This window comes from Rissa tridactyla, chromosome 6, assembly GCF_028500815.1.
Source record: "Rissa tridactyla isolate bRisTri1 chromosome 6, bRisTri1.patW.cur.20221130, whole genome shotgun sequence".
Classification (NCBI taxonomy): Eukaryota; Metazoa; Chordata; class Aves; order Charadriiformes; family Laridae; genus Rissa; species Rissa tridactyla.
In genome coordinates, this window is record NC_071471.1 from 40698933 (window position 1) to 40715807 (window position 16875).

At 41.1% G+C, this 16875-nt stretch overlaps 1 protein-coding gene across 3 annotated transcripts in view; it reads left to right on the top strand.

Annotated features, from left to right (window-relative positions):
• FAM13C (family with sequence similarity 13 member C) overlaps positions 1-16875 on the top strand; it is a 130950-nt gene that overhangs the window by 76906 nt on the left and 37169 nt on the right. For all 3 annotated transcript variants that reach the window (XM_054207316.1, XM_054207318.1, XM_054207319.1), the window contains 3 exons: positions 1760-1816; positions 3535-3733; positions 12353-12474. In XM_054207316.1, the coding sequence (XP_054063291.1) occupies positions 1760-1816; positions 3535-3733; positions 12353-12474 (378 nt within the window). The remainder of the gene's footprint in view (positions 1-1759; positions 1817-3534; positions 3734-12352; positions 12475-16875) is intronic.

The following is a 16875-nucleotide window of genomic DNA, read 5'->3' on the forward strand; positions in this document are numbered from 1 at the left end:
CACCCATAGACTTGGCTGATGGACCTGTGCTAAGTCATCTATCATCCCTCCAAAGAGTGTTCCCAGTTGCTAAAATGGTCTTTCAGGACTGAAGGCTGCCAAGTGTGGTGTTTGGTGAGAGGAAGGGGTGAGTGAAGATGCTAGAGCTGCTTCCTCCCACCTCCTCTTCCCGTGGCACACACAGGAGGGAGAATTTGTCCCTTTAGAGGGTCCCTGGGCTTTGTTGACTGTGGCATGGTCCATGGTGCACAGCATACCTGGTGGCATCTTAGCCGACTCTCGTATTTGTGCTGGACCTCTGTGCGTCCAGCTCTGACCTTGGCACTGTCTCCTCACAGTGTGTTTCCTTACTATGTTTTTCTCCCTCTGAAATTCTCCATTGTGTTTTCCATCCAGGTTTCTGGTTCCTTTTGTACTGGGCTTCCTTCTTCATACCCCCAGTATGTCCTATCCTCACACCTTGCAGGTGTCAGACACCCATAAGGTAATTAGTGAAAGACCAGAGGGGAAGGTGTGGCTGGCACTAGATTTAGTCAAAGGCAACCAGACTTCTACAGTGAATTTATCCATTTTGTACATCGACCCCTGTCTTCCATCTGTCATCCCACTTTGCCTTGTGGGGAGAACTGCACCCGTTACAGGAATGTTGTGTGATTAGGAGGGATCTGCAACTGTAGTTACATGTTCCAGTTGCTAGCAGCAAATGCTTTCATCCATATGCTGATGTATTCAGGAAGTGTAAACACTTGAATGTCCCTTTAAATATTTTCTGCTGCAGTCTGGCTTTTGATAAAGATACTAGCAGAAGACTGGTGGGAAAGAGGAATATATTAAAAACCTTGCCATCAAATTGCAACACAGAGCTATGAATTTATCATTTAATGTGCTCTGTCCTAAGTGCGGCAGCTCTTCTGAAAATTTAACAAGTCAGCGGAAGTACAGGCTGCTTCCCTCATAATGAAGAGATTCCTCTGCCAGCAAACTTCAAGTGATCCAGGCCTGCTTAGTGTCTGTGCCCTGTGAGTATGAACAGAGGGTGAGGAGAGGCCCCCGACTTTTCCCCAGAAATAATACCTAGAAAGGGCGTATGCGTATTTGTTAGGAGCGTATGTGTCTATATGTATGTTTATTTGAAGAAATACTGCTCATAGGCTTTGCAGTTGTATCATTCTGCAAAGTTCAGCCATGCTGCACAATGTAGTGTTCAACACTGAGTGGTTGGCATATTTATCCAATTCTGTTGTTTGTAACTTAAGGGGATCTAATCGATTATGATTCTTCAGGCATCTGAAAATTCTGCTAATTCACTTTTTAAGAGTAGTGACCAATTTATAATTTATTTTGGGATTCTTTTTCCTGCTGCATAATGTATGACTGCTCAACTAAATACTTTTGTGATCTAGGAGAAAAATACCCTTAGCTAATTGTTTCTAATTATTTTTTTTTTAAATGTGTAGTATACTATAAGCAATTAAAATACATAATTTCCTGTGATTTTTATGGTAACATCTGAATCCTTTGTCATCACTATTTCTATCTTGCTGAAAAAGATATAGCAAATTGTGTACACGTAACATCTCAAATCCCCTTCTTCCGCTGAGATTTAGACTGTCATGGAGCAGCTATGGCATTAAATGACCCCAGCTAAGGTGTGAGAAGGAGAGATGTGTTTATACTTTCAGCTGCACTGTCATGTTATTAAAAGCTAAATTTCTGCAGCTGGCAGAAAATCAGCAATTATTTTGTATCCATTTTCAAGGTGCGACGGGGATTCGGATTCTGTACATGAAGATCAAGCATCCAGTTCCAGCCCCAGGTATTCTACTGCAAATTTTGTCTGAAATCCGTTGGCAACCAACAAAGCTGTCAGAGTGCTTCTGTTAAACTATTAGAAAGAAATCTTTATTCTCAAGGGAATGAAGAATTTCTGTGGTATTACTTGCTAAAGCTATTAGTATTTCTGGGAAATTCATATTTGTATTGTATGCTTTTGTGTAAAGAATATTAAGATTAATTACCATTGTTATCATATGAGTAAACGTATTATAGTCTGTGTTCTTCACATCATATTACTTTAATTCAGATGCAGTTCTGATGCTAATACATTGAGTTTTACTGTACAGCAGCTGGTATAAAGTAGTAGTAAGCGGAGTTTTGCAACTTTGCAAGGATACGCACATTGATGAGTGTCTCTGAAAAAAAAAAGTCTTCAAATTGTAATTTAACTCAAGTATTCTTGAGGCATGTGTCTCATAGCTACGTTAGTATACGTTGATTGCTAGAGGATGCAACTTAACCTTTCAGAAAGATTTTTAAATCAGATGATACCTTAAAATTAGCAACACTTCTGCACATTGTAACTATAACAACTGCCTTGGAGCACACTTGCAGAAGGCATGGGCAGCAATGGTGCTTAACTCCACAGGCACCCTGCGAGCATCCATCTGGATGCTGATGGGCCACAGATGGAAAGTGAGTTTGGCAGCTCCAAATCCTTGGGAGAAACCGTTGAATTAGCAAGTTATGCTTTCTAAAAAAATCTCAGGGGGGTTTAATTTGATAGTCCTTGACTGTCTCAGTTGTGGAAGTTTCACACCAGGAGACAGGTCATCTCTCAGCTAACCATTAGGATTTTACCAGCTGAAGCTAGCATCTGAAATTCCACCTGCAAACTAAGCAACAGCCAGGGATTTCAGAGCAGTAATGCTGATCTGCTCATTCTGCCAGCTGAGCAGGGGGCCTCGCATTCTGCATTGCAGTAGCTTTCTTAATGGTTCCAGGGAGATGCTTCCAGTGGAAGGCATTAGACCAGTCTAAGGCTGGATTGACTGGGTGTGGATAAGACTACCAAGGTCTTCTTTAGGACAGGTTGAACTCTGTAGCTAGGTGGAGATTGAAAATATCTGTCCCAGATTCAGTGGTTACCTGAGCATCCATGAGCAACAGCGTCTGTTTAAACCACTAGACGTGCTGTTATACAGGAGGAACTTTTCTCCAAACTGGGGGCACATGATATCCCTTCCACCCAAACGCATCTCTGGCTGTTCAAACCCTACTTTGTGTGCCTACCTCCTTCACTTTGTCCCAAAGCCCACAAAAACAGAGACTGTCAGAATGGAAGTGTGGCTCTAGGGAGGAATTACTGTATGCGACAACATTTTTGTGAGATTTTAACCTAGTGTGAATCATTGGATGGGGAAAGGTCCTCTGCATGAGAAGACTGTTTCAGATTTTATTTGGGGAATGTGAATTCTAGGGCTGAAGCCAGAGAGTGCCTCTAAAATGAGTCTTATTTAAATGTCTCTACAGTTGAATGTGTAATAATACTAATGGTAGTTAAGCTTGTGATTTGACAATAAACTGTAGCCTCTCAGATTCATGTTACTAACATACAGTATTTGATGTGTAGACTACTCAACTTGGTAAAATTAAAATGCCATGAATAGCTAAGAACTTGTTGCTGTTCGTCCTTCATAATGTTTTGACAGGTGTCTGAAGTCCTGCCTGATGCATTTCAATTTTATTTTCTTACAGAGATGATGATAACAAAGAAAATTATCCGGACAACGCTGCTGTCTTAGAGGAAAGGCAGCTGCCTCTGCAGGATACTCAGCAGCACAAGCAGCAGGCTGTAATTGACTACGCTCTAAAGCCTGAAATGGGCAACTTAAAGCTAAGAAAACCTAAGCCCATTGCAAAGCTAGAAAATGGAAAAAGTCACGAGGAAAGTCAGGTAAAGAACTAAACTTACCAAGGGTATGTCTATGGCACAGTATCTGAGTAAATGTACCTTTTGAAATGCAAAGTGGGACTCTCTGGTAATCCACGGTGTGACTGAGACCCCACAATAATCTACCCTGATTTTCAGAGACCTGGGGTCCTGGAACCCTCCTGTAATGACAGACAATTTCTTTCAGCCAGGGGTGTGTTGCAACTGCCATCCAAAGTGAGTGGAGAGCGTAGCTGAAGAGGTGCAAATATCTCTAGATTTCCTGGGACTCCTTGCACCAAATATAAAAATCTTGATAGTTGCAGCACTTGATTAGACTTTTTCTGTCTCAAACCAGGACAGTTTATTTGACCAAGGATCTCTTGCACTGGTGTTTTGGCTAGCAATGGACAGATTTTGTACTTTCCCTTTATTTTACTTTCTTTTTTTTTCTCATCTATAAACAATAAATCTATTCCAGTGCAGATTCTGGTACCGGTGCTCTTGCCCACAGGCTTCCTGGGTAGAGCTGAGGGGAGCAGAGCTGTAAGTTTTCTAAAAGCTATAAAGGAAGGCTAGAAATGAAGAAGCCTCTGCTGCTGTCTGTGGAGGTGCATTGCTAGGCAGACTTCAGAGTTACCACCTCTATTCTCCCCCGGTGCTTCCCAAGTCACGTCTCATGTGCAGTGTAAGGGATAGAGCTCTGCTCCAGGTTTAACCCCTCAGCTAGAAATATTCTCATAACCAACATAGTTGATACTAACATTGGTAGATTGTCGGCCTGTAGTAGACACAAGGCCTGAGAGATGTCTGTCTTTACATCTCTTTGATGTATAAAGTATTTGGCTATTTTCTGTCTCTCTCCTCTCTTGTTTGTGGATAGCAATTTGTGGAGTGCATTCTGAAGTGCTTTGAATCCATCGTAGACCAGGAATGATTTTGGTTCATTTTTTCAAATTTAGAATTGGAATTCATCATATTGGATGGCATGTCTTACCTTCTAAGTGAAGAATATCCTTTTGAATCCTAGAAGAAAAAGTAAAAGCAAATGGCACCCCAATGGTATCATCACAGTCTTTTTCAGAATATCAATGTCAACTCTTGACCTAATCTTCTTGCATATTTTTGCTGGAGTTCATCCCTGAGATGAATTAATAACTGCTCATTTTTTTGTAAATCTATTGCATTCCTAGGAAATGTTATTTAGGCTGCAGGGAGATGAGGTGTGCATGTTCATCAGCAGACAAGAAAAATTATAGGAAATTTTGGCCTATGAAGAGCAAGTGGAGGTGTACCAGGAAGAGGAGTCATGAAGTCATAAGTAGGGCAAGATCTGTCTCATTGATCATCTGTGGCTCTTTCAGCTGCTTCCAACTCTCCTGTCTGCCTGCTCCCTGTGCATGTTGTGCCTGTATCTCTCACCCAAGGAAAGCTAACGCAGCATAGATTTGCTGCTCTATGGTATTTTACGTGGCCTGAAGTGGTTAAATGAAAATGTTGATATTCTTTCATGGGAAACTTTTTTGAGTCTATAATTAGACTGCCATAAAATACCAGTGCAACTTAGATATGCAGCCTCTGGAAGGAAAAACAGTGTCAGGCAGATAATGTCACATGACTCAAGGGTTTGAATTAGGAAACACAAAACTGGTGCTGGGCCCCCACACTATGCATTGCTCCCATCTCTGGCATACTGGAAGAGGTATGATGTGCAGGCACTATTTTATCTCACCTTTGATTTGATGGGAGTACTTGAGGGATGAGAGAGCTACTGTAGAGCTTTGAGTGTAATATAAAGAATAAACACAAAGCAAACATCCCTCCATAAAGGAACTCCACTCATTCATAGAGGGAATTGTATCCTTTTCAATGAATGTCATAGAATCACAGAATCATTTAGGTTGGAAAAGACCCTTGGGATCATCGAGTCCAAGCATCAACTCTACTCTACAAAGTTCTCCCTTACACCATATCCCTTAACACTGCATCTAAATGAGTCTTAAACACATTCAGGGATGGTGACTCCACCACCTCCCTGGGCAGCCTATTCCAGTGTCTAACCACTCTTTCTGTGAAGAATTTTTTCCTAATGTCCAGCCTAAACCTACCCTGCTGCAGCTTGAAGCCATTCCCTCTTGTTCTATCGCTAATTACCTGTGAGAAGAGACCATCACCAACCTCTCTACAATGTCCTTTCAAGTAGTTGTAGAGAGTGATGAGGTCTCTCATCAGCCTCCTGTATCTCCACTGGCTTCAGTGGTGCTTGCTGTAGAGGAAAGAGGTTGCCTCTTGGAAGGGTTTGCAGAAGGAAGCTGTTTTGGAGAAAGCATCTACCAAGCCCTTCATTTCACATAGCCTTCATTCTCGTTAGTTAGGATGTGCACGCTTCTTGACCCAAATACTTGCCTTGCTGCATCTTCAGCTACCTCAAGGGCTTTTGTTCTTAAAGAAGCAAGCATCTGGCTCCTGGCTTTGTTAAAGTTGCCTATGAAAAACAAGAGTCTGCTTGCAGAAGAGCTCTGCAAAGGGTTTGTGGGCTCTTGTTGGGATCCTTGGTGTCTTCCGACCTCCCAAAGCCTATTGCAGCTGTCAGTGTCAGCAGCTCTAGTCATGAACTGATAGCAGCTGCTTCCCTCCATTTTGAAGCTGAAAGCAAAGTGCTACTGTGTTGTTTGTAGTAACTGTTGTTTATATGTATATGGCAGGTTGTTATTACCTGGAAAAGTGGGCCAGACTGATGCTTTGAAACACTATGCAACTGCCTATACCTTCCTTTTGTGAAACACCTTGCCACCAAGCCACTTGATGAAATAAATGATGTACTCGTAAGCAGCTGATGTCAAGCTGACAAACAGCAATGTCTGAGTACATGCATGTATGAAAGAAAAGCATGATGCACTACATACAGTGATTAAAACTGTTCATCCTCCCTTTCCTGAGTTTGATAGAGTGCTTTTTTCAACAAGTGCTTTTTTCTTTGTCTGTGGCTTCAGACAAAGACAGTTACAAAAGTGCAGTGATAGTATCTCTTTTAAAGGTGTTGCTCTGATAAGCCAAGGAAATGTTTGCTACTCGTAGAATCATAGAATCGCCTGGGTTGGAAGGGACCTTACAGATCATCTACTCCAACCATCAACCTAACTCTGACAAAAACCATCACTAAACCATATCTCTAAGCGCTATGTCTACCTGTCTTTTAAATACCTCCAGGTATGGTGGTATGGATGGTGACTCAACCACTTCCCTGGGCAGCCTGTTCCAATGCTTAATAGCCCTTTCAGTGTAAAAAGTTTTCCTAATATCTGGTCTAAACCTCCCTTGGCACAATTTGAGGCTCCTTCCTCTTGTCCTAGCGCTTGTTACCTGGGAGAAGAGACTGACCCTCACCTCTCTACAACCTGCTTTTAGGTAGTTGTAGAGAGTGACAAGGTCTTGTCACTTTTCTCCAGGCTGAACAATCCCAGCTCCCTCAGCCGCTCCTTGTAAGACTTATTCTCCAGACCCCTCACCAGCTTCATTGCCCTTCTCTGGACCCACTTGCCCTTCTGTGCTGTAAGCCCATGAGTTGCTTTTTTAAAAAATTGTCCCTTTAAGATCAGAATAGGTTATTGAACATAAATAAGTTTGCTGCATGTGCTGGAAGGATTAAAGCCTGTTTGGATGGTAACCAATTTTGTGTGCCTTTCTACTAGTGAGAATCCAAGGGATTTCCATTGTAGAAAAGTCACTGTGAGGGAGCAGACTGCTGCATTCAAGTAGAGGAAAGATGGCCCACTCGGGCTCTCAGTCTGCTGAAGTGTGATTCCTGTGCCTCTGATTTTTTTGACGCAAGTGTAGTACTGTGGTCGTGTACCCTAGATCTTGATGAAGAAAAAGTTATTAAATCTACAGTGATGATTAACAGTCTAATAAAAGTGACTAATATCAAGAGACTTCACTTGGCCAATTATCAGCTGATAAAATGTCACTAGAGTAAAGCTGTATCTTGAATATTGCATGCAGTTATTTCTTTGGAGGCAGGAGCTGGGTATGGGGGCAGTTGTAACCTTTCCAAAGTTTGGGAAGAGAGTCAGGCTGCTAGAATGTGATTACACTGCTGTACCTCAGCTACTTGGTTTCATCTTTGCTGTGGTTTCATGAGCTTCTTTAGCAATTCCGCAATGTTAATCTATAGAAAATCAAATTAATTAGGATTTATTTGACTTCAAGAGGTGAGGAAGCATATGCTCAGAACATACTCTGGGGAGTCAGCGTGAGAACAGATGGTGAGGAATGGAAAGTCTGCTTTCCTTGCTTAATCCTTTCTCCTGTCACTCACCTGTGATGCAGTCATGAATATAGATTATTAAATGAGTTATCCACAAATTCCTTATTGATACTGAGACATACTTATAAAGTGACACTAAGCATGCTAGCTAATAGGTAGAGACAGTAAAAGTTCAATTTTAAAGTCGTATTATCAAGGTAAATGACTATAAAAATGAAATGTTGGCTTGACAATTGATGTGTAGATATGGGAATGCTGAAAATTGCTGTGTGAAATTTTGTATTTTGTGTATAAATTAAATGGTCAAATTGCATGGATTTCAAAGAACTTTCAGTAATTTGGCATTAAAATTGTGATTTTAAATGCACTGGAATCAAAAAAACAGAGCAAATGTTAACACATTAGCTACACAAACAGATGAACATGTCAGGCAGTCTGCAAGTTCCGCTTCAATTTTTAGGTATACTCTATTTATGTTTAAACCATACCTCCCATTGTGGATTAAGTCTGTTCAATTCTCTGTCCATTAAATATATACCTGCTTATTTTCTTGTATGGGCTTGCATTTTCAGGAGGGGTGGGAGGCACTTCTTCTCAGGACTTCAGTCTTGACTATTTTCTACACTGACACAGCACTATGTGATATGCCAGGGCTGGCAGGGTATTTGCATAGAGCTTACATTTGACGAGAGACAGAAGTGTTTGTGTGTTGGATAAAGCATATGAAGGATGCAGGGCACTTTCTGGAGTTCAAGAGCAGATTAACCTGCTGCGTAAACACAGCAAACATTTGTATGCCTCTACTGTAATTCAGATGCTCTGACAGAGATGGGTTATGACATACTGTGATTTTTTTAAGGAAAATAAGTTTAAAAATAATTTTAGCTTGTGAAACAGAAGTTGAGTTATCTCAACATATGTATCCATGATGGAAATTTTTGTCTGCTTCCAAGCCCATGTATTATTTTGTGTACGGAGCAAATATCATGGCAGTGATTATGCAGCACTGAGTCTTCTCAGCAATGCCTGGAGATTTCCCTCTTCACAGACTACTTACCAGATGGAGCCTCATTGTAGAAGCTTCACTCTCCGTAGTGAAGAAGAAACAGAAATACAATAGAAGACAGCACTATACTGTTGGATGCCTTTGATGCATCAGGAATGGTTTTCATTGCTCTTAAGAAATGGAGGTTCCATCAAGGGTGTTTCCCTAAGGTTACTCTTTAACATCCTAATGACATAACTTATGAACAATAACAACAACAAAAAAAAAAGAAAAAAGAAAAGAAAAACCAACCAAAACTCACCCAAATCCTCAAACATCAAGCCTGCAAGTAAGCACTTATTACCAGCACATATTCTTGTCCTCAGCTTTCATCTAGCAGAAAGCATTTTGAATTGCTGTGTTCTCTCTGCTGATATGGGAGAGGGGTATTTGTTGCAGAAGAGGCTTCTGCTGAAGCAAGTTTACTACTTTAATGCAGGTTTAGTTTTGTACCTTAACTGGACTGACTTTCTTTGACTGATTAACTTAAATAGTACAACACTGAGAAGGCTTCAGCCAGAAGATATGCTTGCTTAACTTGACATGCGCTAGTTTCATTCATTTACAGAGCATGCAAAGTTTTCTTTTTGTCTGTATAAACAGCTGTCGCGGTCAACTTCTGAAGCTAAGCCCATCTAAACATAAAAGTTGAGGCTCTTGCAAGAATTCTAGATCAGGTCTTCAACTGGTTTAAGTCAATGGCTTTTGCCTCTTTTGGTATTTTATTGTATCCTGAAACTCTATATTGTCATATGATGGCATAAAAAGCTAGGATTCAAGTTCTGACCAGAAATGTCCCCTAATGAGGCCACTACAGTCATAGGAAAGTCATCTCCTGAACTCCAGTGTCCCGACCTCTTCCCTCTATCCCCCCAGTTTACATCCTTCAGATTTACAAAAAGTACAAATTCCCAGATTCAGTTCTAGAGGTTTTTCTGAGATCTGATTTTTAGTCTTCCTACGTGTCTCTATTATTAAATCTCTTTGAGAAAGAATATTTTCAGTATGCATCACAGTGATGATGCAGAATTCTTTCTTCCAGCTTTTTCCAGAATATAGTGTTAGTCTTTCTACTTCCTGTCATGTCCAATACCTAGCAAAATGTAACCCTGTCCTTACAAGAGATTCCAAGCACAAATGAGCAAAATGCTTGTTCTACCTGGAGACCATCAAACCACTGAAGATTTCTGGGCAAATAAAATAAGCTGAACTGGTTCAATACACTTCTGCCTTGAACTTTAATGAAAACTTTTGTGTTGACCTGTTTAGACCCCAAGAACATATGATCATTTTTATATAACTAGAGGAAAATAATGTCAAGACAGTAACGGAAAAGCTAGGACAGCTGCAAAAAACTTCTGTCCATTTGTAACCTGAATTGTTATTACCATTTTTGGATAAAATATCATTTATCCAATGCTAAACTATCTTAGATAGACATGGGGAGAGGGGAAGACATCTGTCCTAGAAGGCTCTGAAGGAGACAAAGGGTAACAAAAGCAAGAGTGATGCTAGTCCAGTTGAGTGAAGCTTTCAATCCTTTTGCTCTGATATCACCAGAGTGTCGTTATATCTAGTCTGAAAAAAGAACAGCCTCTGGTTTGGAGGTCCATTTTGGAAGTTTGCCCCTTGTGGGTAGTCAGTATGGTTGGAAAGCTTGATTAACGTCTGCTGGGTCAGTTCTACTGCAGTGGCTGATACCAAAGCAGCCTAATCTAATGTTAGCACAGCTCTCTTCAACTGGCAGGGAAAGTGCTTTTAGCGCCAGGGCAGGTCTACACTTCAAAAATGCAGCACAGACATACTCCATGGACGGACGTGCGTGTTAGAGTTAGCACATGGCTGCTTCCTCCCGAATACCTTCCATCACGATGGTGACAGCTACCTCTTTCTAGAGATAGATTTCGAGATGCTTTTTTACTCATCTCATAGACTAAGGAGGAGGAATTAACATTCATTTATCCAACAAATATCCTATAGTTAAAATGTCATCGTGGAGAGGAAGTAAAGTGCCAGTGATCAGACTTTTTATTGATTTTTACCAGTTGTTATTTTTTTTTTACAAGATCCATTAGTCTTTTCATCATTAATTTTGAGAGGTAGACACTGAATATTTCTCCTGAGAGGAGAGCATTTGGGCAATTTTCTTAATTTTAAAACTTTTTATAAAATTGACTTTTTATAAAATTATAAAATGTATAAAATAAAAAAGTGTAATTTAGTTTTGTTTAAATACAATGCATCTCTGAACAAGCTTCATTCATAGTCTGTAAAGACGGAACGGACTAAGAAGGAAGTAAAAGCAGCCACTGTTTTTTTAAATGTAGAATGACCTCAGCCCTCCAAGTTCACATCCAAACAGTCTTTCCAACTTCCATGCTTCCAGCTAAGCTTTGAAACTGGAGCAAAATCAGATACATTGCTTCACCAGGGGAAGGGAACACTGTTGTTTCGCAAAGCATGTTGTACTTTAATTTTGTGAACTATTAGAATAAAATATTGTATGATAAAAGCTAATAAAGAAGTAGGAAAAAGCCCCACTTTGATTTCCAAAGAACTTCATTAATTTACCCTTTTGCAATGCAAGGGAAATATTATAACCCATTTTATAGGTAAGGAAATAAAGATGTGCTGAACAGACCTTGTCACAGCCCTACAACTAGTTTTCAAAAGCTTGGAGTAAAATGCATACCTTTCTATTTCCTACTCCCTTCCTCAATTTGTTGGACTCTATTGCCTTTTCATTTTCTGTGTGGCGGGATGGCTGATGTCACTTTTTTTCTTCATTACCTTTCACTCCTCCCAAAGTGATACTCTGTTCATAAAGCTGTGCATATGCTAGGGAAGGGAAAGAGCAAAAGGAAAAAGGAAACTGGTTATACCTTACAAATCTTATTTAAGTGAATTGCATTTGCTTTTGTCAGCCTAGAATTTTCTTATGATACCCAAGTAATAAAAAACTGACACGTGAGTAAATAATTTCAAATGAAATGTGAATGTATACATAAGCAAAAAGATACTGAACTCTGTGTATAGCACTTCTTAGCTCAGAAGCTGACATCTGTTATCTAACTAATAAACAGAAAATGGGCTACCGTCTGCTTTGGTTTCAAAAAATGTTTTACAGTGAAAGAAGATACTACTTTGTTTAGAACCTTTTCTAGTCTGTGTTTTCCAGTTGTTTCCAGATTATTACCAAAAAATAATAAAGAATCACAATCAGCATCAAGTCTCATGGAGCTCCTTTTTTTCTTAAAGCAAAATATTCAGCTAAGCCTGATTGGTACTAACAGGGCATGCAACGTTTGGTTTTTTTTTTTGCTTTGTGCAGGAGCTGGAAAGTGCCTCGCCAGGCCTCTCAGAGTGGCAGGGGAAGGCTGGATCCTCAGCTAATGACTATGCACAGAACGTGGCTTTCAGATGCCAGGAAGCAGTCGTGAGATTTCAACCAAGGTAAGCCTTGGGATAAGACACTGCATTTCACTTCTGATTAACTGTAGGAAAGGCTAATTTATTTCCTGCCTTTTGTATAAAATATTCAGACTCCTGGCTCCCACTGGCAGTTGTGTTCTGTATTTATATGCCTAGAACTGTTTGGAGAAAGTGAAAGGGATGAAGATAAGAATGCAAATTTCATCATTCTTTAAACCCCTTACATTTCAAGCAGGAAAAACATTCTCAGTTCAGAAACTTCAATTCCTCTGTGCCAAGTTTCAAAAATATCTTGGCACTTCTTTTCTTTTCCCCCCGGTGGTGACTTGCTGCAGTCTTTCTCAGAGCTGTATTCTCACTGAGCAATGGGAATGGGAAGCCGCACACCTGATTTTAGCAGGGGTATACATTTAGGTGCAGTTTAGACCCTGGGTGCTGTGGTAACTGTGCTTGTTCCAGTGCCCTGAAGGGTACAGGGTATCCAGGTCAGGCATTAGCCAAGTCTTGGTGGCAGGTAACTCAGCTGATCATGAAGTAACTCAGCTCTGGTAGCTATTGGAAGTCACAGTTCCTCCTCTGATCCTTCATGGCTCTGCAAAAGGCTAGAAATGGGGTTTCAACTTGCCCCACTGCCCCAATCTACCAGTGAGGGTGTATCCTAAGGATAAAATTTAGCTCTTACTGACAGGCTTGGACTGTGTAAATAAGATCATGCTCTTCACAGCTGTCAGTTTTTGGGGCACCGCTTTACAAATTTCCCATGCTCAGGTGCTGATTTGGCCCTGCTTTGCTGCGCACATAGTTTCAGGCAGATGAGCCACATCTCTGCTCTTTGTTCTCTGCCTCAAGGTGCATGGCAGCCTTGGTGCTGTGTGGCAGAAGCTCTGGCTCTCTTTGGAGGGACCAGAGCAGCAGCTGTACATCCCAGGGATGCTCAGTGGGTCAGGGCACAGCTGGTGGACATGCAGAGCTCATTGCCTCCAAGGTCTCTTTCAAGTCAGGACTAGGTTAGTAGTGACAGTTGCCATCCAATGGCAGTTTGGTGCTTTATGCGAAATGAACTGGTTGCCTTCAGCACAGCTTTTAGTAGGCAACGTTGTAAATGATATTAATTTGTGCTCTCAAAGGAAGCTTTAGCAGAATGACCAAGCATTTAATTAGCTTTCACAAAGAACTGCTTTCGCCTTCCAATGCCTGCATCTGTGATTGAGACACTGCAAAGTCCTGCATCTCAGAAAGTGTTTCTAATTACCCCCAGTCTAGGAAGCTTGCCTGCTCTTTTTCTGGCATTCTTTACACTAGGAAAAAATCACATGGATTTCTTGTAAAGAGGAGCATAGTGGGTTTGGTATTGGAGAGTTAGACCTACCTAGTGGCTCTGCCGGTAGGAGGTCTGTGTATGAGTAGATAATGAAATAACATTGGTTAGTTTCGATTGATGAAAGGAACAAGATGAAAGAAACAGGGACGTTAAAGATAAGAACCAGAGTGGTGTGTGCATGAATAAAACAGCAACCACAGTAAAGTTCCCCTGTCCATTTCAACAGTGTGGCCTTTTTAGTTTCCCTATGGTATTAATGGTATTACATTGGTAATACCATTATTTTTGTGATATGTGAACCATTGTTCACTATGCTATTTATTTCTGTTTAACACCAGGGTGGCTCCTTAGGAAGCCTGCTGTCCACAAGTGCTAAGTCTGTTAAATAATGGTACCTGGATTTACCATGCTAAAAGCTGTGAAAGCACAGTGATCAAATCTCAACTCTGGCTGTGTCTTAGTTTGATGAAGACTTGATGAAGTCAACAAAATGGAGGTGACTTTACTCTCAAATAAGGAACTTCAAATGTGGAGTAAACAAGCATTAATGCATGGTCCCTGGCCTCACACTCACACTTTATTTACTTTAATTGTCTTAACTGTCCTTGGAAAAAACATTCCCAACACCCAGCTGGGGCAGGGGACTTTGAATTACATATGCTGAAGTTATCACTTTCAGTTTGAGGGTCGCTGTGTCTGATGACTCCTCTTTAAGGGTCACCAGCAGCTTGCCCCATCCCTCTGCCATCGCTCAGCTTTGATAGGGCCAGAGCAATTACACGCCCATGTCTCACTCGTGCAGAGCACTGGCTGCTACATCAGGATCACAGAACTGGCTCATGCAACAGGCCGTGAAACATAGCAGCCAGGGTATGACGTCTTGCCTTGTTTTCTGCCTTCTCTGCTCTGGGACATGGCAAAGGTTAAGCATTCAGTCTTGGCAGCAGGCAACAATCATAGCTAGACTTTGACAGAACACATCTGCTAGCCCCACAAAACTTGAGTTTCACTCTCTTCCACCCTGTTTTTGTTAGGTTACTGGTAAAATTAGCAGTGCTTTGGAACGCTACCTCTGCCTAGGATCCCTAACTCACAGACCAAAAGCTTTCTGGTCTTTTGGAGAAGAGGAGATGGCCACACTGCTGCAGGGGTGCCACTGGGCAGGCTCCTCTGTCTATCAGATGTGTGTGGGGAAGACAGGAGAAGAAACATTTATTTCTGTCTCGTACTAAGAACCAAGGTTGATTATTTCTAGTGCGGCTGGTTAGTACTTCTACTTTAATTTTGTTTCTGCAGACTGCTATAGCTCTGTCATTATTCTCACTGGAGTTTAAAGGTCCAGATGCCTCTGAATGGTACAGTTTTTTTTTAAAAAATCTATTCTAGTTAGTGTGGGGCAACTAAAAACAGTACAGGTTTAATTTGTCTAAATATGGATTGAAAACTACTGAGATACAAAAAACTTTTCAGTACAGTCCCTGTTAAGCAATCTAAATTCAGGGTAATCTAACAAGGGATGTTCATGAACAAACACATAACAAAGAACAGAACAGGCAATATAAGAGACATAACCTATAGAAATATGACACACAAGTATATATGTTGATTGTTTTTAGGGGAAGTGCTTTAATTTTATGATAATCACTGAAACAGTGAAGGAAAAGTTTTAGTGGGATTTGAGGGAAATGGAAGAATAGACTTAGTGAAGAGGATCACAGTCAGAAGAATGAGGGAATACTTTCTTGTTCTTGGCTAAGCTATACCTGACCTGCAAATCAAGTATTTTAATTTCAAGAGGTGTTTATCATGCATGATTTATGAACATCAGCATCATTTTAGAATATGAAATGCCATCTACATGTAAGGAAACCTTTACATTTTATAAGAAGAACATGAATTTCTAATACTATTGCTAGTGATTACATTGAATGCTGCTCTAGTCACTGTGTGTAGTTGGGTTTGGATAAGAGTGTAATATAATCTGCACCTTTGGGAGATAAAAGTTATATGCAGGCCCCAGGAAGAAATGTTACAATAAAGAGAATTGCCTTTTTTTTAACAGAGAATAGGAAAGCCAGTATGGAACAATACATATGATTACACAAAGCTGTTCTTACCGATTGCCTTCTCAAAGGCAATCAGCAAAACTGACGTGGATTGCAGAGCTGTGTACGCTCTTACCTGACTAGAGAATGGTGTTTTCTTCAGATGCCTGTTACACAGAAAGGGGGATGAAATGTGGAACTCCTGGGCGGTGGGAATGGCAGTGTTCCAGAGAAGGTTGCGTTCCAAGTCAGTGTGGGAACTACACTTTGGGGGTTTCTGCCCCCACAAAAATAAATCTTGAAAATTCCCCCTCTTTCCTATTCCCCACATAAAACGGGAGTGGAGTAATTTCATTTAGTAGGACTCAGCTGGTCCCAGGGTTGTTCCCTAATTTCTGCAGAGGCTGTAGAGTGGCAGTTGCTGCCAGACCTATGACTGTTCTGCAGGAAAACTGGAAATGCTGGGAGGCCTGGGCCACCCTGGATCTTGGGTTCAGCCAGAGTCTCCCAGGGTTTCTGTGCTCCCCTGAGGGAGACTAAGTGAGGCTTTCAGCATTTAAGTTTTCAAGGCAATTAGCTTTTGAGAGGTCAGTTCAGGTGGGGACTCTGGTAGTTTCCATGCTTTCTGCTGCACAGCTACAACTCAGGGATGCGTGGGAGGGAGCAGGGAAGCTGCAGAAATGCTGATGTCCCCACACCATATGGTGGACCCGCACGGGTGAGGCAGAGCTTGTGAGGCTGCGTTCCCACAAAGGCGGCCAGGTGAGCAGGGAGAAAACTTGGCCAGTTTCCCTCTGAGTCTTGCCTCAGACCTGGCAAAAATTCATCGTGACCAGTATGTGTCTGCAAATAGCTCTCTGTCAGCAAATCAGGCTTTGCTGATGAAACATTGCTTTGCTGGGAAATGATGGACCAGTTCCTAAGAGCAGCTTCTTCAGGAATTTTGATATTAAGATATTGGTGTTTATGGTTCCAATGTTATTTCTTGTATCTTATTGCAGCCCAAGTAAGGACTGTGCCTGGTGAGTATGAGAGGCACTCATGATTAGAAAAACA